The sequence below is a fragment of the Crocodylus porosus genome, unplaced genomic scaffold, assembly GCF_001723895.1.
Source record: "Crocodylus porosus isolate Cpor-Errol unplaced genomic scaffold, CroPor_comp1, whole genome shotgun sequence".
NCBI classification, from domain to species: Eukaryota; Metazoa; Chordata; order Crocodylia; family Crocodylidae; genus Crocodylus; species Crocodylus porosus.
Window position 1 is genome coordinate 62,047,695 of NW_017728950.1, and position 17,505 is coordinate 62,065,199.

The 17,505-nt window shown below is 38.5% G+C and overlaps 1 protein-coding gene across 1 annotated transcript in view; it reads left to right on the forward strand.

The window, feature by feature from the left end:
• Positions 1 to 17,505, forward strand: part of PGM5 (phosphoglucomutase 5) — a 133,224-nt gene that overhangs the window by 101,819 nt on the left and 13,900 nt on the right. The window contains exon 10 of the mRNA XM_019555263.1: positions 2,942 to 3,076. Coding sequence (XP_019410808.1) covers positions 2,942 to 3,076 — 135 coding nt within the window. The remainder of the gene's footprint in view (positions 1 to 2,941; positions 3,077 to 17,505) is intronic.

Consider the following 17,505-nt stretch of genomic DNA (forward strand, 5'->3'; position numbering starts at 1 on the left):
TGTATATCAGGAATAACAACAACAACAACAACAACAACAATAGTAGCTAATTCTGTATTTTCTTACCTACGACACACACCTTTCCTCCCTAAAATTGAACTGATTTTCTGCTTGGGGTTCGAAACACCCTGGTTAGATTCCTGTTCCACACTGTAGCTAGCAACTGTGGTATTACAGTTCAGGCCGCTGAGGGAATCATCTGACCTAATGGCTAATTGTTTTTTACTCTAGAGTTATTAACAAACATTTCTCCTTTTTAATGGTCTAGATGTTCTTTTAACATCTAGCTATTTACCAGCTGCTTCTGCCCTGTTTCACAGCTTCTTTAGCTCAGACATTTAGCTCTTTAGGTCTTCAAAATCATAGAGCCACCCAGTACAACCAGTTTCCAGCAGTAGCTAGAGGTTGTTATGCGGAAAATGGAGGGTGACTCTTCCCAGTGATCTGAACTGCAGGCTTCACCTGAGATAATATTCGCTGGCCATACAGTGGACATTATCTGAGAAAATTAGACTGCCCCTGCTCTATGCAGCCATAACTCTGGAAGAATCTTTTTTTCTTCATTCTGCCATTTAAAAATGAGGCGTATTGTATATTTGGGAGCATGTTGTATGTGATAAAATATGAAAATGCAACCCTCTTCTAAATGTAAGTAAGAAAAGAAAGTATTTGAATGAGGAAAAAATCGGAACCATTTGAAGGCTTCTGTGACTGTCTGAAAAGGGAAGTGTTGTTCAAACTAGGAAGACAAATGACCTAGTCCACATCCCTATCCAGATCTTCCCATTCCGTAGAATTATTCTTGCTTCCTAAGAAGCCAAGCAGTGTGTTGACAGGCAGAGAAGGCCGGTACAAAGTTTTCTGTGTGTTTGAATAGAGTTGTACAGAATAAAGTCAATTGGTATAATGCTAACCATAACTTTAGATTGGCCAATGTTGTTCATTATTTATTTACACTAGTGTAGCATCTAAAAGTGCTAGGCATGGAAGCACCTAACTGTGCAAGGTACTATATAGACATAGAATAAAAAGACAGTTGCTGCCCAAAGAGTTTTCAGTTTAATGTTACCTATTCAGTTAGCATGCTAGCAAATTGGGATTAAACCATCAAAGGTATGTTGCCCATATGTTACCATATACTAAATGCTAGAAATCAAAATCAGAACAGGCATTTACTTTACAGCTACTTTCACACTGAACATCACAAAGTCTCAGAAGGTAAAGCTAAAAGAGGTATCCTTGCTTAGGAGAGGAAATTACGGTAGCTAGAAACTTTTAATACAGGTTTCCACAGAAATACTAGTTCTGAGAGGTGTTATTTTGTGGGCTAGGTACAGACATTCAAAAAGCCCACAGCAGCATTAGTTTAAGCTACAGTTTTCTGTAAGCAGCATAGTTTAGATTGGTAACGAACAGAACCGACACTTGTTCTTTGGTGGAGGGGGCAAAATCTTAGACTGAGTTCTGCCATTTCTAAACCAATCTATGTGTGCAAACTTCTGTTCTGTTACAGATATAGACTAATTTCTGATCACGTATACTGGTAAAAGTGTAATTTCTATATTGGGCCCTAAAGGAAATATACTTGATAAGGGTTCTTGTACACTTCCTTCATTTCCACCTGACGTGAAAAAAGTAAAGCACCTCAATCAGTAACTCCCTCAGTACCACTGAAATGTCTGACTAGAAAGGTATAATTTTTGGGCAGTATTTTATGATGTTGTTTGCAGGGCCAGGCTGTGGTTTTTCTGGCTTTAGGTGTCTGTGTGTGAGGGATTATTTGTTGAGGCTTCCATCCACATAGTTGTGCTGGAAAATCTCCTACCATATTTTATATCACCTCTTTCATCTTTAGTAGTTTGCTCAGTTAGGGCAACCAAGGCTAGTAAGTATAAAATTATGCCTACCATACCTTTGGGCAAATTTGACCCACATTTATACCATAGGCATTCCCAGGGAGTTAGGGAAGAACTTGGCCCTTTGATTTGCAGGTAGCACAGTGGCAGATAGGGAAAGGAGCAGAAAGCAGAGCACCAGATCAGGAAGGGGATCAGAGTAGCACTTGGGGAGGGTGCAAGGCCCCTGCTTCTTGAACTAATTCATTTTAAATGTGCCCTGCCAACTCATAACTACACCTTGATGCATATTCTGTGAGGAATAAAAAAAATGTAATTTCCTGTATTTAACTCCACTGACTACTTTCTTTTGGACCCAGAACCCCTTAATTGCTTTGCAAGCCATTGGGTTCATCAGCTGCTGTGTTCCACTGTTCCTCATCTAGTGGCAGTACAAGTTTCCCTCACCAAGCACAGTTTTGCCAGCCATGGTTTTTGAGTATCCATGCTTAATATTTTATATACCATTTTGGCTACCACGGTATACAGTTTTGAGTAACCGCGGTTTTCTGTGGCTGCCCATCAGTCCACCCCCTGCCATTTTTCCCATAAGCCTTTTGTCTTGCCAGCCACAGTTTTACCAACTATGGGAACTTTCAGGAGCCTAGCCCCAGTGGTCAGTGAGGGGAACCTGTATTGTATATCTTGCTACCCTTTTGATTGCAGCGGCAGGGTGGGACATAAGAGAATTTCAGCAACAGTAAGGCAGCTGGAACAGAAAGACGCAAGTAAAGCTTTTACATTGCTTCATTTTTTACATTAGCAGTACAAAATTTTCTGTAGCACTTATAAGACTCAGTGGACATCAGGTTTCCGTTGGGTTCAGCACTATAGATTCATGCAGTGAGAAGGTTCTTGCTCTAAAGTGTGGAATAAAGGAAGTGTTCTCGTTCCTACCTTACTCTAGGGAAACTGACTTGTAGAATGATTCACTGAATTGCTTTAAGTTACAAAACAGCAAGAGGCAGGAACCCAGATCACGCTTCAAAGCAATGGGCTACAATTTTTTTAAGTCGCGGCTGACGTTCATGTGTTCTGTTCCACAGGGGCTGCGAATTATTTTCTCAAATGCTTCCAGGCTCATCTTCAGACTCAGTGCATCTAGTAGTGTGAGAGGTACCATCAGGATCTACGCAGAAAGCTATGAGAAGGATCCCAGCAAACATGACAAGGAGCCACAGGTAATAAAACAAGCTTTAAGCACTGCAAAAATCCATGTAACTCCTAACTGCAGTCCAGGGCCCTGTGTAACCCAATGGCAGGTGCCCCCATAGCTCCTCAAGAAAATGTTACATTTTTTCACATTTAAAGCACAAAATATTGAGCTTTGTGTCTGAGCAGTTCCTTATAAACAGTGCTGGGCTTAGTTATGAAAAGTTTGTTCTTGAACTGTTGAAAGATGACAAGCAAGCTAGAATACTGGATAGCTGTGGGAGATTTTGTAGGCTAAGAAGAATTCCCACAACCTGGAGGAAGTAGGCTGATGTCCTCAAAAACAGCATAGACCAATCAAATAATAGCAGCACGCTGCTTTTAACTATCCCAACCAGAAGACCCTATTTTTCATAATGATGTAACAGTGGACTGGGGTTTAGTTTTATAAGGGGGTAGAATTGTATTTTTATGTATCATTAATCTTTTAAATCAGGCACCTTGAAAGTTACAGACACACATAGACTCTCTTTGTTAACGGAGTAAACAGAGTATTATTAAGGTTCATAGGACCATAGGGAAGTATGGCTGGAAGGGACCTTGCAACGTCATCTAATCCAGCCCTTTGCTCATGGCAGGATCATTCCAGCCAGGTATCTGTATCAAGTATCCCAGTGCTCTTGAAAAGTACCAGGGATGGAGACTCACAGCTTCTGTGGGTAACCTGTTCTAGGTAACTTGATCAACCTCATAGTCAGAAAGTTCATTCTAATCTCCAACCTAAATTTCCTCTGCTGCAGCTTGAATCCATTGTTCCTAGTCCTGTCCCCTATGGGCAGACAGAAAAACTCTTCTCCATTACCACCCTTCAGGTATTTGAAGACTGTTATAAAAAATATTGCAGTGTCAAAGGACTGAAAAATTAGGAAATGTATTTTCTAAGTTCTGGGTGACTGACATTGTCACTTTAATACAGACCTTTTAACATAAGACTTAGTGCATGTGTCTGTGTAATGTCTAAAAAAAATTGAAAAAACAAATTACATTTTGTGTCATTGTATCAGCAGTGACATGGGCATTGGCAGGATTGGAACTTTTGGAACCACTGAACAGACATCTGCCACTTGAGCTAACTGAGTACCTGCTAGCAGTGATAAGTTGCCATCCCTATGGGGCTAGCAGCAGAAGGGAATTATACTCTTCACCTGTAAATTTCATTGCTATTTCTTACCAGCACAGCAATGTTGCAATTACCACTTGTGGTTTCAATTCCAGATTCTGAAGAGAAGTATGGTCAGGTGGTCACAGACTGCCTGCCTTCTGTCTCTGTTTCTTTATGGCCCTTTTTGCTTATGTCCACCCAACCTATCCCCATTGCAGTCTCCTTGCCACCTAATTGCAGTTTATCTGTTGGGCTCCCTATTCAAATGCATGTCTTCCCTCCACAATCATTGTCAGTTCCACTCTCCTTCCAGGCGACTTTCCCAGTCTCTTTGGCAGTCATTACATTTTCTTCTGGCTGCTTCTAGCTTCCTAGGCAATCTGTATCCCTTCTCCCCCAACACTGCTTTTCTGCTTTTGCTTCCCAGTCCCTCTCTTGGCTGTATGCTGTTGGTTCCCAGCTGCCTGTACTAGTTTCCCACCCCAGATCCATCACCCAGTCCATTCTCTCCATCTTTCTTTTTCTCCAGAGCCTGCATCTTTATCCTTTAGCATTTCAGTCAGGCTTCTTTGTCCTCCTTCTGTATGCTGCCTATGTAGGAGCAGGGCCAGTCATTAAGACCTTAGACAACAAGTCTCCTTGCTGTCAGTGCCAGTACCTGACATCAAAGCAGGTCCTGGCTGCAGGAAACAGCAGTTAAATAGAAAATCCTGTTCAGCCCCTGCAGCCCTGGGCTTTATTATGCCCCATACAAGTGGTGGATAATTTGGCTACCAAACTCTAACCATTCTTGACTGAGCATGTACAACCCAAGATTTTTCAGTGGCCAAAGATTTTCACAGGAACAACTCAAGTTACATCCCTGATGTAAAGGCAACTCCCTCGCCAAAAATTAGAGCACAGAGATGAGCGAGCTTCTCATTTTAAAAAAAAAAAAAAAAAAAAAAAAAGCCACTGGGATTTTTTTATTATGAGCAAAAAAGTGTATGATTACCTCAATTAATTTGCAGAAACAGCTGAACTGTTCAAAAAAAAGTAGTCACCCAGAGTCATGGAAAATTTGAGGCTTAATGTAAGTGTAAGGAAGTTTTATAAGCTACTGGAAAAAGGTTCTTATAATAAAGGTATCAGGCAATTTTAACTACTGATAGCACTACCAGCTCCATTTATAACATCCAGAAGGAACTGCTGAGATTTTGTCTAAAACTTTTAAGGTAGAGTTGTCCTTAATTGTTTTTACTGGCCAGCTGCAGAGAAGCCTGTGTTACCTAGGGCATAGCTGTACAGCAAAGTAGTGCAATGTAGAATACCTTGCACTCATTCCTGAACCAGAAGTGCTATAGCCAGTTGGTGCTGATTAGTAGAGTTTATCAGCCCATATGCCCCTCTGTATAAATGTAACTATATTTTACTGTCATACTTTTTTTTAACTGAGTGGGGTCAGAGTAAATATGTCCAAGTCAGTCTCACAGAGATGGAGACAGAAAGAACACAGTTGCTGTTTTAATTGATCTAAACCCTGCTTTTTTGAGTGAGTGAAAAGCTTATGAAAATATGGAATAGCAGCTGGAGAGTGAGGTCCTCTGTTTATTCCCAAATCAGGCATCAATAGACCTGACTTCCGTAGATGAATGGGCTCCAGCTTCATTCTGGAGCCCATCACTGGGAGGGAAAATGGGTCTTCATGCTGACTAAAGCCGTCATCGATCTGCTAAGATGTCCGAGGCAAGTGGCACCATGTGACAGTTACAAAGCAGACTGCCTTGCACACTGTAATTTTTTTTTTTTAATAAAACCTTTACCATGGCTTATTTTAGAAAATGATCAGAAGTCTAGCCTGGAATTCACACTGCTTTTTACTATCTGGAGAGAAGGAAAACATTGGCTTAGAAATCCAATTGTAGTGACAATTGGACCAGCAGACAGTTCCCTCTGTTTAATTCCCTTGGAGTAAATCATTAGATAACATACATCTCCTATGACAGCAGTGGATGTATTTCAGACCAAGAGCTCTTGCTTTTTTCCCCTCTTCTGCCAAACTGGGCACACTAGTACTTGTACTCCTACTGCAACTAATAAGCCATTCAAGGTTAAAGTACTCACATGATTGTAATCTCTCTTGGGCAGAGACTGGTATCACTGGATAACAGTGATATATATGTTGGTTCAGTGTGTTAATACATTGGGCATCAACCTGGTTGAAGCCTCCAAGTAATAATGTATAATTGTATATATAATTATAAATGTATACTTATAATGACTAGGTGCTGCAGTGCACAGGAAAGTGGGGAAACAAAGAGAAGTAAGCTTAGTCTTGCAAGGAAAACCAAGAAATGGTTAGTTTTCCACTAACATTTTGCTAGCACCCAATCCAAGCTATAAATTAACATTTAAAAAAATAATGTATTGTCCAGCAGATTGTCTGGGATCATTTAGTAAATGCTTCCCAGTGATTCTTCACAATAAAAGTATGTTTGGGAAACACAGATGCCAAAGTCCAAGGAACTTCTGAATTCCTTGTAAGGGTGAAAGTTGTAGGAGTATGAGCCATCTCATATTTGTAAGAGAAATATACATTTTTGAAGGGAGAGTTAAAGTTAAGATTGTGTTTCAGTGGAGTCTGACACCCCAAAAACCCTATTGCACTGGATTTTAGGTCTTTGATTTTTGCTATGCATCTTTGGCAAACACTATTCTGGGATGGGATGTGGCATGTGAAATTTCAGGAAGGTCCTTCATTTTGTGAAAGGAAAAGAGAATGATGATTGGGCTTATGATGAGAAACTCCAGCTTTGGTCTTACGGTCTCAGTAATCATTGGAAGGAATACAAGGCAAATTATCAAGAGTCTCCTGCTCCAAACCAAAAAGAGTAAAAGTGATTTGTAATGCAGCTGTCATCAGAAACATCATTTTTTCATAAAAACTTCCAGTTTAAGCAAAAAAAAAAAGTTTCTTTTAATGTAGTTGTATATCAGCAAACGATTTGTTTCAGAATAATGGAAACATTCACTAGTTTTTTCTATGTAGTTTGGCAAATTTCTGCAAACATATGGTTTTTTCTTCTTAATTAGCTAGAACATTTAATTTTCATGGTAAGTACATTTTTAATTAGGGGAGGCCATGGAAAAAAACTCCAGCAGAGCACAAAACTGTTTTTAGCAGTTGTCTCTATCTTGGCTTAAATATGTTTGTAGTTGTTTGATTTACAATATGATTTAGCCAACCTGTACACAGATTAATAAACATGTTTTTAATGAAAAAAAGACCTTGGGTAGAACTTTGCTTTGACTTTTTCCATGCTGCCTAGGCTCAACTTTGTTGTAGCACAGACCAGACACGACTGTAATTGTTGTTTGCACTTTGTAAGCAGAACCTAAATCAAATGGAATCATGTTAATGGAAGGGATAGAGCTAACAGTAGATTTCCACTCTGGACATATCTGACGGGTTTGCAGTGGACTTGTAGTAACTTTGCAATCTATGAAGCAAACACAAGGGTCTGAACGTATTTCCTGTGTAACAAATCCTGACAGAAAAAATAATTTTCTTTTCAAATGATTTACTGCCTAAAGCTTTATGAAGTTCACTGGAAAACAATATGGAATGTTCTGCCAATCTTCAGTTACTTAAACTTTCCAACCTCTCTTAATTACAGGCAGGGAAAGTTTGTCTTTTAATGGGAAAGCTTCAGCAGCAATGAATTGTTTCATTTTAACCATCGTAAGGCAAACAGGATAAGAGGAAAGGAGAGAGAGACAGAGTTACATTTACCTTTGGGTGCCCTTTGAAAAATATTCTAAAATAAATGTTTCGTGTTTAACACTGAATGTTTCTAAATAGGTGGGAAATTGCAGATATATTCTAAGTGCAGTCTGCGCTTCTGAAGATTCTGGTTTAAGAGAACAGCACAACTAGACAAATACACTGTACAGAAAACAAAATGGGGCATTATATGCAGCAGTGATTTTCAACCTGTAGTCCGCAGACCCTTGGTGTCTGCAGACTACATCTAAGAAGTCTGCGAAAGGTGACTACGATCAATCAAAAATATGTGCATACTCACACTTACAATTCCAAGGGGTCTGGACCTCCATTTGAAATTTCGAAAGGAGTTTGCATCTCCGTTTGAAATTTTTTAGAGGTCTGCAAATTTAAAAAGGTTGAAAACCAGTGATATACAGCCATCCTGAATGGCTCTGCCATGATATATCAACTCCACCTGTAGCAACTCCATTTTTATGTATGTGTACTTCTATCTGGAGACTGTCCCCAAAGTGTCTGTTGCTGTAGAATGGAGCCTTTGCACTATAGACTGGATCCAGGCTATTTTATTTTAAACAAAGCAGCAAATTTGTGAGATTGCTACAATTTTCTTTTGCTGTCAGTCCATGGTGAATTTGAACACACAGTCTTAGAGGTGAAGAACTAATTTCCTTGCCACCAGGACTCCTAATATATTCATAATTTTTTGATCCTGAGCAGAAAGAAGAAACAGGATGCATCTGTTTTTTGAAAGTCCTTCAGCTCATTTTGCAACAATTTTGGCAGAGTATGCAGTGAATACAATTCTTAGGTGGTGTCTTCCTAAAAGCAGTTCCTAGTGAACTGTAACGTAGGTGGGTTGGAGTGCCCTCTTATGGCAGAGAAAGGCATTTAATAAAGAGCTCTTTTTAATACCCTTAAGTAATGGATTTGGAATGGCCGCCCACTTATGCTCCAGAAGTATAGAGGAATAATTCTAGGGCCATGTTTTTGTCTTGCTACTCCCTGAGGATTGTAGGGGGTTGCAGGTGCTGTTAAGCAACTTGCCTATGCTGAGTGAATGGAGACAGAATATAGTCAACTACCACCAGCTGGACTTGTGCCCTTGGTCACAGAGCAGTACTGGTTGGATGCACCAACCGGCGCAGTGTTTTAGAGGAGCTGTGTTATGCCAGGCTTCTATGCTGATTCACGCAGGATAGACAGATGGATCTTTATGTCAAATCTTTCCCCTAAATCATTCATGTGGGGACAATTAGGATTTCCCCTTTAATGCTACATATAAATAACCCCTTTTGCAGCTAATTGCACAATGGAGTATTGTTTCTCTTATTCCTCTTTTCTAATACAAGACATTTCACCAACAATATGACATTTTGGACCAAAAGTGTCAAGAACCAATCATTCTTAATGGGGTAATGAACTACCATTTTAAAGTGGGTAAATCATTCTACTTTCAAGTCATCCTCAACTTGAAAAATAAGTGCTTAGAATTATGCAGACAAATATCAGTGACTCTGGGTGAATATATCCAGACCAAAATGAGCAATTAATAATAAGGAGATCTTTTTTCAGAGAGAGTGTTATTGGCAGCCAGGGACAGATTCTTTTAGCACTGGATGCACTGAGTTCCTATTAAGGTTAATGAACTTCTTATTCTTACATCAAAGGGAGTTTAATGGAATTTTAGTTCTGAAGCTCTCTTTTGTTTAACAAATACTTGTTTAAACATAACATTTGAGTACTTATCTGTGGCTGATGTTCTCAATGGACAGTTTTTGAAAGGAAACTGCTCATGGTGAGCAAATAAGTTGGTCATCTTGAGAGAATACTTATTTTTGTTTTAATGTAATTGACTTTTATAACTTCCCAGTTTGTCACGTATCCTTTTTGTATTCTGACAGCCACAAATTACTGTGTTTGTACCATTCCTATAGATTGCAAACTAAATCACAGAATTATTTATTGCCTCTGTTGTTTTTCTGTCTAAGTAAGAGAGGCACTGCTTCTTACAATAGGCATTTTCCTCCTGTACTGCCTGATCAGGTCTTTTAATTATTTTTTGAACATGTGGAAAAGATTATCATTTTTCAAAAAACAAATGTTTTTCATTGCCTCATGCTTCTGCTCATTTTGGTTCAACTGATATCAGAAACAGAAGGGCCAGAGCACAAAGAGCCATCTTCACATCTGAACCAAAAACAAGTATGGCAAGCTGAGAGGAGTACCTCTTTTCATGATATCTTTCAGCTTGGTTTTGGAAACCATGATGCTCAGCTGTTTTTAATGAGCCTGATGTAAACATTCAAGCTTTTACATTCCCATTCAAACCAAACCAATCTTCCAGTCTTCTTGAAATTTGCCCATCCTGTTTTTATTCACCTTTTGCAGTTTTGCCCTGACATTGGAGATAAGTAACAATCAAAAACACAATATAAAACATGCATACTGGCAATCCATACAGACGTATTAGTTGTTTATAGCACTCCATTAGATATGGAGGCAGTGTGTGAGATTGTGTTTGAGTTCATTTCTATCAAAAAGATGGAGAAATAACCACTTGCTCAAGATAAACAGAATTACGTGTTCAAAATTCAAGGTAGTCTGTTATACTTTATGGATAACAAACTCCTGAACTTCACTGAAGGTGCAGGAGGCACTATGCCTGACCACATATCCTTGTTGAATCCAAACATACACATAACTGTCTAAAATAGTGTAGCATTACATTCCTATTATTGCAAATCTCATTGATGAATATCTGATATGGATGACCTACTACAAATGTCTAAGGTTACTTTCCCTGAATAAAATTAGAGAGCTCATTGCTGAAGTCCTTCATTAACTTTTATTTACCCTTTGGATAAGACTCAAAGGTGAAATTCACCTGAGTAAAGGAAGCTGCAATGAAACGTGGTTTTCAAATGCTGGAATTGTTACTATGTATCTAACATACTTTGAGGTAATACAGTTCTCTTTGGTAGGATGTGAGGGAAGCAGAACGGCGTACCAAAAAAAGTTAGTATTTTCCCTTTTTTGAAGTGTTCCCACAATGCTTCCTCCTTCTAGACATTAAGGCGCACATATCTTTGGATCCAACACCACATTTATTCCAAGCAGTAAAATTACATTATCTCTATTCTGGCTCTCACATTCTTCCAAAAGTAGCAACTCCTAACAAATGGTAATGGCTGACTTAATGGCAAGAGATAAGGAGACTTTGCTCTGAAATTCATATATGTTATTACAGCTTGTTATATTTAGATATGCAAAATACCAAATGACCTATTTTCCTGCTAGGATGTGTTATATAAAATTTTCTTTTTTGGATTCCTGTGTAGGCAGATTTTACCACAAGCACACTAAATATCACAGGTCACCTCGTTAATGAAAATGGTAAAAGAAAATTGCTGTTTGTCAACCGTAATTTTTAATGTAGTATGATTCCATTGTAAACATAGAAGTTCTAGGACAGAGTTTTCAGGCAGTCACATAAGTGTCACTTATCTTAAAAATACATATTCACCAATGAGTAGCATAACAAGGGGTGGGCTACCAGCCCTGAGTGCTTACTTAGCAAGGATGTAAGAATGTCACTACTAACCCAACTGCTGCAGCCACCTCTGCCACTTCTGTAGCCCATCCTGCCAAATCTGGTTGTCACACCTCTGGCTCCAAGCATATGTCCCAAACTTATTGCACAGCCACCTGTACCTGCAAAACATTTTTTATATATTTATAGTCCCCTGAGCTGTGCTTAGTTATGTGGTTTCTCATATGCAGAAGGTATTTATATATTATTTGCAGGGATTTTTGTCAGCCGCTGTGCCTGAACATCTTTTGGTAACCCACTTCCTGAGTGTTCTTTGAACCTCAGAAACTTAATATTGCTTTTGAGTTGTGAATGGATTTTTTTTCTTATTTACCCCAGACCCAAGTGCCTCCAGAGAAATAAACTGGAACCTCCTTACGTAATTTAAAATATTTTCATTTCACTTTGCTGCTTCTTGATATATAATCTAAGATTCATCATGTGGGCATTATGCTGCAGGGGCAAATCCCAGAATCCCTACCCTCGTCATCGGTAGTGCTGGTAGCACAGGACCCTGTCTTGGGCCTTCCTCTGCCAGGCAGCAATGGGAGAGATGGCTGCAGTGGCCTGTGGGCAACATGGTAGCTGCTGTGGACCACCAATTGGACAGCTCTGATATGGAAAAATGAAGAGTTTTATACCCAGAATTCTGAAAAGTCATACAATTACACTTAGACTAGTTGTGTTTTTTCCCCCACTGCCTGGACATATTAATGAGTATCTTGTGGGGGTCCTGGGACTCACTAGGAAACCACAAGAGTTGTATGAAAGCTTGAGAACTGTTTTGTAAGCCTGTTTATTCCTTAAACATAAAAAGAGAGTCATATTGAAAAATCTGCAATCTTATAAGTAAAAGATATGGAGTCCACACTAATTAGTAGAATGGAGACTCAAAGAGAACATGCTAAACATATATACATGCTGTTGATTAATGCTAAACTGGCTTAGAAGGAAGGAAAGTCATTAAAATAGTACATTGTTCTTCATTCAAATTCCCAACCTTTTGTTATTCATATTTCCCTATTTTTTCACCATTTTCATTTGAGGAACTATAGTATAGTCTCCTTTGCAAATAAATAGTTGGGGTAGAAATCTGTTGATAAGGATCTCAGTATTGTGTTCCATGAGCTACACTGCAGCCTCTTCTTACTGTTCTGGACAATACTTCTGATGTTTTTATTTGGGATCAGTTATGTTGGCTAAATAATGGAACGGTTCCACAGTCTCTGAATTATCAAGTGTAAATTGCTACTTTCTGTCCTTGTATAATTCTAGTTGTTTGTTTATGAGGTCAGCCTTTATTTCATGTAAAAAAATGATATTATCATCTGTCAGCAATCAATTGGGTTCTTCTGAAGCCTTTTTTTCTGTTCCTTTTTAAGTTGAGTGGCTATATAAAATTGATTTGGATGATTTCATCAACATCCTCCTCACATTCAATGCAAATTCTAGCATACATGTTGAGAGACAATCATTTGGAAAGTTGCTGTATGTTATGGGGAATAAAAACTGACTGATTCTTCTTTTTTCCTTCTTTGATTTCGATATTCCAGATTCAGGGAGAAAAATATGAAAAAAAGAACGTTTTCTTTCTTTTCAGATAAATTCTACCTGGCGAGGCTGCTGTTAGCAGGAGTATTTTGTTTATCTTTCTGTGTCATATTTTAGTGTTCCTACCTGTTATTACTTCAGTGAGGTGCGGAAATGTAGGATGACTTAAGTTGTCATTTAGTCTTTTCCCTTTTATTTTTGTCACCTGAGCAGAAGGGAAAGACCAGGCCTAGTTGTCTTACTCTTTTGATTCTCAGATTGCAGTTCACAAAATAGATATAAAATTCTTCGGTTTTCTTTCCATATATAGTATCAGCAGCAGTGAATAGAAATATTTATAGTCATTAATGGAAGAGGCAAGGATTGGTGTGGGTGATATCTTTTATGGACCAACTGAATGTTTTTGATCGGCTTAGGCATACCTTTGAATGTGAAGGTCATCAGGTCTGAAAGAAGAAGCAGAAACAGCAGTGATTAAAACTGGATATGGAGGGCTGCAAAATTGGAGAAGCAAGTAAGTACCATGGGCAGCAGATACACATTTGACAGAAGAAAAGATAGCTTGATTAGTGGAAGAGAAAAGGGTCATTATTACCCATAGTGTGAAGGAAGAATTTTAGCAATCAGGTAGGTTATTGTGTGTCATAAAGGCAATATCATTGTTAAATCTTTGGTTCGTAGTGTCCAACCACCTTATGAATTTTAGTTTCCAGGCATACGTTTTGAAGGTACCTTGTAAACTTACCTGAGGCTCAATGATAATGAAATAAAAAAGGGAGTGATTGTTCTGTGAAAAACACGTTTTCACTGGTGTTTGTGTGTCTCTAACTTTTATATGCTATGAGAGTTTATTCTGTTGGATAGTTGTTGTCTAGTTTATTATGCACATAGTTACCATGAGGGCATTTGGAGCATTGGATCAGATATACCACATTTTGGACAAGGCATGTGTAGGATCCATGGATTCTGATGGATCTATTTTGAGGGGTGTTGATTGTTGTAACAGTGATGTGTTAACAAGGTTTTGCATCTGTTGTTAAGGCAGGGCTGTGTTTCGTTTGGTGTCTGGTGAACAGTGGGGAGTATTCTTCTGATAATGAGTTAGGCAAGGTGAGGGGGTTGTTTGAAAGTTAGGAGCTGAAGGACGGCAAATATTTCTCTCAAGGTCTGACCTTTATCAAATATAGGTTGTAATTATTTGATTCTTCTAGTCAGTTCAAGTGTAGCATGGTATGTCACTACCAGGATGTGCAATCATAGGTCTGTTTCTTCATAGGTAGGGATAGATCCAGGGGAGGTACAGTGATATAGTTTTGATTTCTGATCCACCCAAACTTTAAAACCAACTGCCTGGCAGCAGCATTTATATTTAGGCAGCAATGAGAGAGTCAATTGACTTCATGGCTCATTATAATCTACTTGATTCCTTCTAAAGTCTTAATTCCACAGGTGTTAATGACCCTCTCTCCTTTTTAATGGTTTGATGTTCCACTGATTAAACTGTCCTCTTCTTCTGCTGTCTGTTAGGTGCTCTGGTAATGTAGCTCTTATTATTTCTTATTAGCTCCTTGTTAAAAACACTTACCCATGGAAACATTAATCAGATGTGGAATTAACTTCCAATGAAGCATTGGATGCACTGTCAAAATAATCAGAAATGCTAGATTGTGTTTTATGAATTTGAAAAATAAATGTTTAATTCTAATGACTACAGAACTGATGAAACAACATCTTTTGATTATTTTTACCTCTTTTGTTGTGTTTTGCCATATCATATATTATGTATAAAAATTAATATACATTCCAATAAAGTTATAATTGTTGTTGCTTCAATCTTAAACTGAATAATACAGCTCTAGCCACCTAGCATGTTAGTAAAGCTTCTAGTTTCTCTTTAACTAGAAAGAAATGTGTCATATGTTATGATGTACCATACCATCTGCACTCCACTTTTCAAAGTCCTGGGTCAGCCCATGGTGGAAGGTTTCTGTGAAGTATTTGGGTGGCTTTTTAAAAGACATGTTCTATTTCTCTGATGTAGTGTCCTTGCTGTATAAAGGGAGATTCCAGATTGGCAAGGTGGGTATTGCAAGTATTCTTCTTAGAGTAGGTGCAATGGTGTCTGAGGGCCTGACTGTAGATTACAGCTTTTACAATGTGTTTGGGATGATTGCAAGTTTTGTGGATGTAAGTATGGTGGTTTGTTCTACTCTTTTCCTTTCACTTATTTTGGTGGCATAAGTATCAATTGATTTTTACCACTTTTGGAGTGCTGGAAATAAACAGAAATTGCTGTCAAGGTTGAAAAACTTCACAAGGTCTAGACAGGAGCCTTACTATTGCCACCTCTGAGGATAGAGTGCATGTGTAATCTAATGCCTACAAGTACAGCACCATCAGTGTTCTCTTCAGCTTCATTGGAATAAAATTTGTCAGCAATTGCATTTGAAGTAGGGTTCTTAGATGTGGCCAAAATTAAGTACAGAAACCCTGAAGGAACGGATTGTGGCTCCTCTGATCAGTACTATGAAAGGTCTGGAATTCATTAAGCATTCTCAGGTTTATTCAAACTATGCCAACTGGTTATGGCCTCGAGAAACTATTTCTTCCACTGAATCAAAATATGGTAGCTCCATGCCAACAAGAGTAGTATGTTGGCTTTCTGGTCTCTCTAACTTTTAATTTTACAGCTTCCTTTTAAAAGGTTCCAATATCACTGATTGTACTCTGGTAGGTAGGCAGAAAAAAAGGTTGATTAAGGTGTTTTATTCCAATTTACAAATAGACCATAAAAATGGGGTGATCACTAAATTGAAGCTACCAGTGTACCTCAAGGTCACTAAAATACTACTTATAGCAGGAGTTTTCAACCTTTTTTGGTTGGTGTGCCCCCAGTGGCCAGTCAAGCAGCAGGGAGTCCCCTGGCTGGTAGATGGGTGTAGGGAAGGGAGGTCTCCCACGCACAGTGGCAAAACCAGATGGCAAAACCGGAAGTGCCCCTGCCACTGGTGGAAACCAGAAGCGCCCCTGCTTCTCTGTGCCACTTCTGCGTACCCACCTGGGGCCTTCCCAGGTACCCCCAGGGGTACGTGTACCCCTGGTTGGCAATCCCTGATTTATAGCATTTTCTCCCATACAGTTAATCTACTACACTTTTTACGTAGGTTAAATTTAGCATAGCCAATTGATTGATAAAGAAGAAAAAATAGACAGGCTGATACACAAGTCCAAGGTTCTAGATAAAAATGAATATGCAGTGCTTCTGGGTATGAGTGATCAGGTGAAGTGAACAGAGAGGCTGCTTTTTGAATGGCTAAGGAAGGGATCCCCACTTCCCACAACTCTCAACTACTAGCCAGCCAGGAACTAGCCTTTACAGTGGTCTATAAACATCACCACCACAGACCCTGATTTAAAAAAAAAAAACTATCTGTGACTATACATGCAAAATATATTGGAGAATTTGAGCATTTTTATTTCATAGAATTGTTAACTACACTGCCAGATAGTTGCTAAACAAACTAAAAGCTCTTGTACAATTTTAATTTTGAAAGTTTTCCTTAAAATTAGAACAATTACTTGATAATAAGTCAACATCTACTCCACTTGGCGCTTGTTTTCCCTTTAAGAAGACTGTTTTCTTGCTTACTAAGCAAAGGGTATTAAAGGCCATGCAGATGGAGGCCAATTAATTTTCTTATCATTCAATAGAAACAGTTAGCTAATGCTTATTATTATCTAGTACCTTGAACTTTTGTGTATTGGCACGGTTTTCCTTAATATATAATTCAACAGTTGTTTATGCTAAATTTAACACAGATGAAAGGTATAGCAGATTAGCCAAGAAGGTGTATCATATTAAATTAAGATATTGATGAACCTTATCTTCATTGTAGTTTCCATTTATGAAGTGCCCCACATTTATTATGTGTACAGATTATAACAGAAGGCCAATATTTATTTGTCCTTTGCCAAGCTACCTGGGTACAATTTTTGAAGTTGGATAAGGTCTTAACATGAAGCTTGAAATATGAAGTTAAAAAATATCAGTGGTTATTAAGACCAAAAAAAGTCAGTTGTTATGTAATTCTTTTGATTTGGTTTGATGGTTAAAGTTATCTCAAATGGTGTAGTCATGCAGTCATAGGGAAGAGCACAGAAAAAAAAGGTTGGATTATTTCAAGTATGTACTATTTCTCAACACAGAGTATTGTGTGCTATTGTTTTTACAGTATTGTCATCTGTTGTTTCATTGTGATAGTGCATAGGAATCCCATTAAGGGTTCTGTACCTCAGTGCCAGGTTTTCTACAGGGAAAGGACAAAGTGATCACAAGTATCATAAATTGTTTTATATTTCCATAGACATACTTGAACTAGATGCTTTGTCA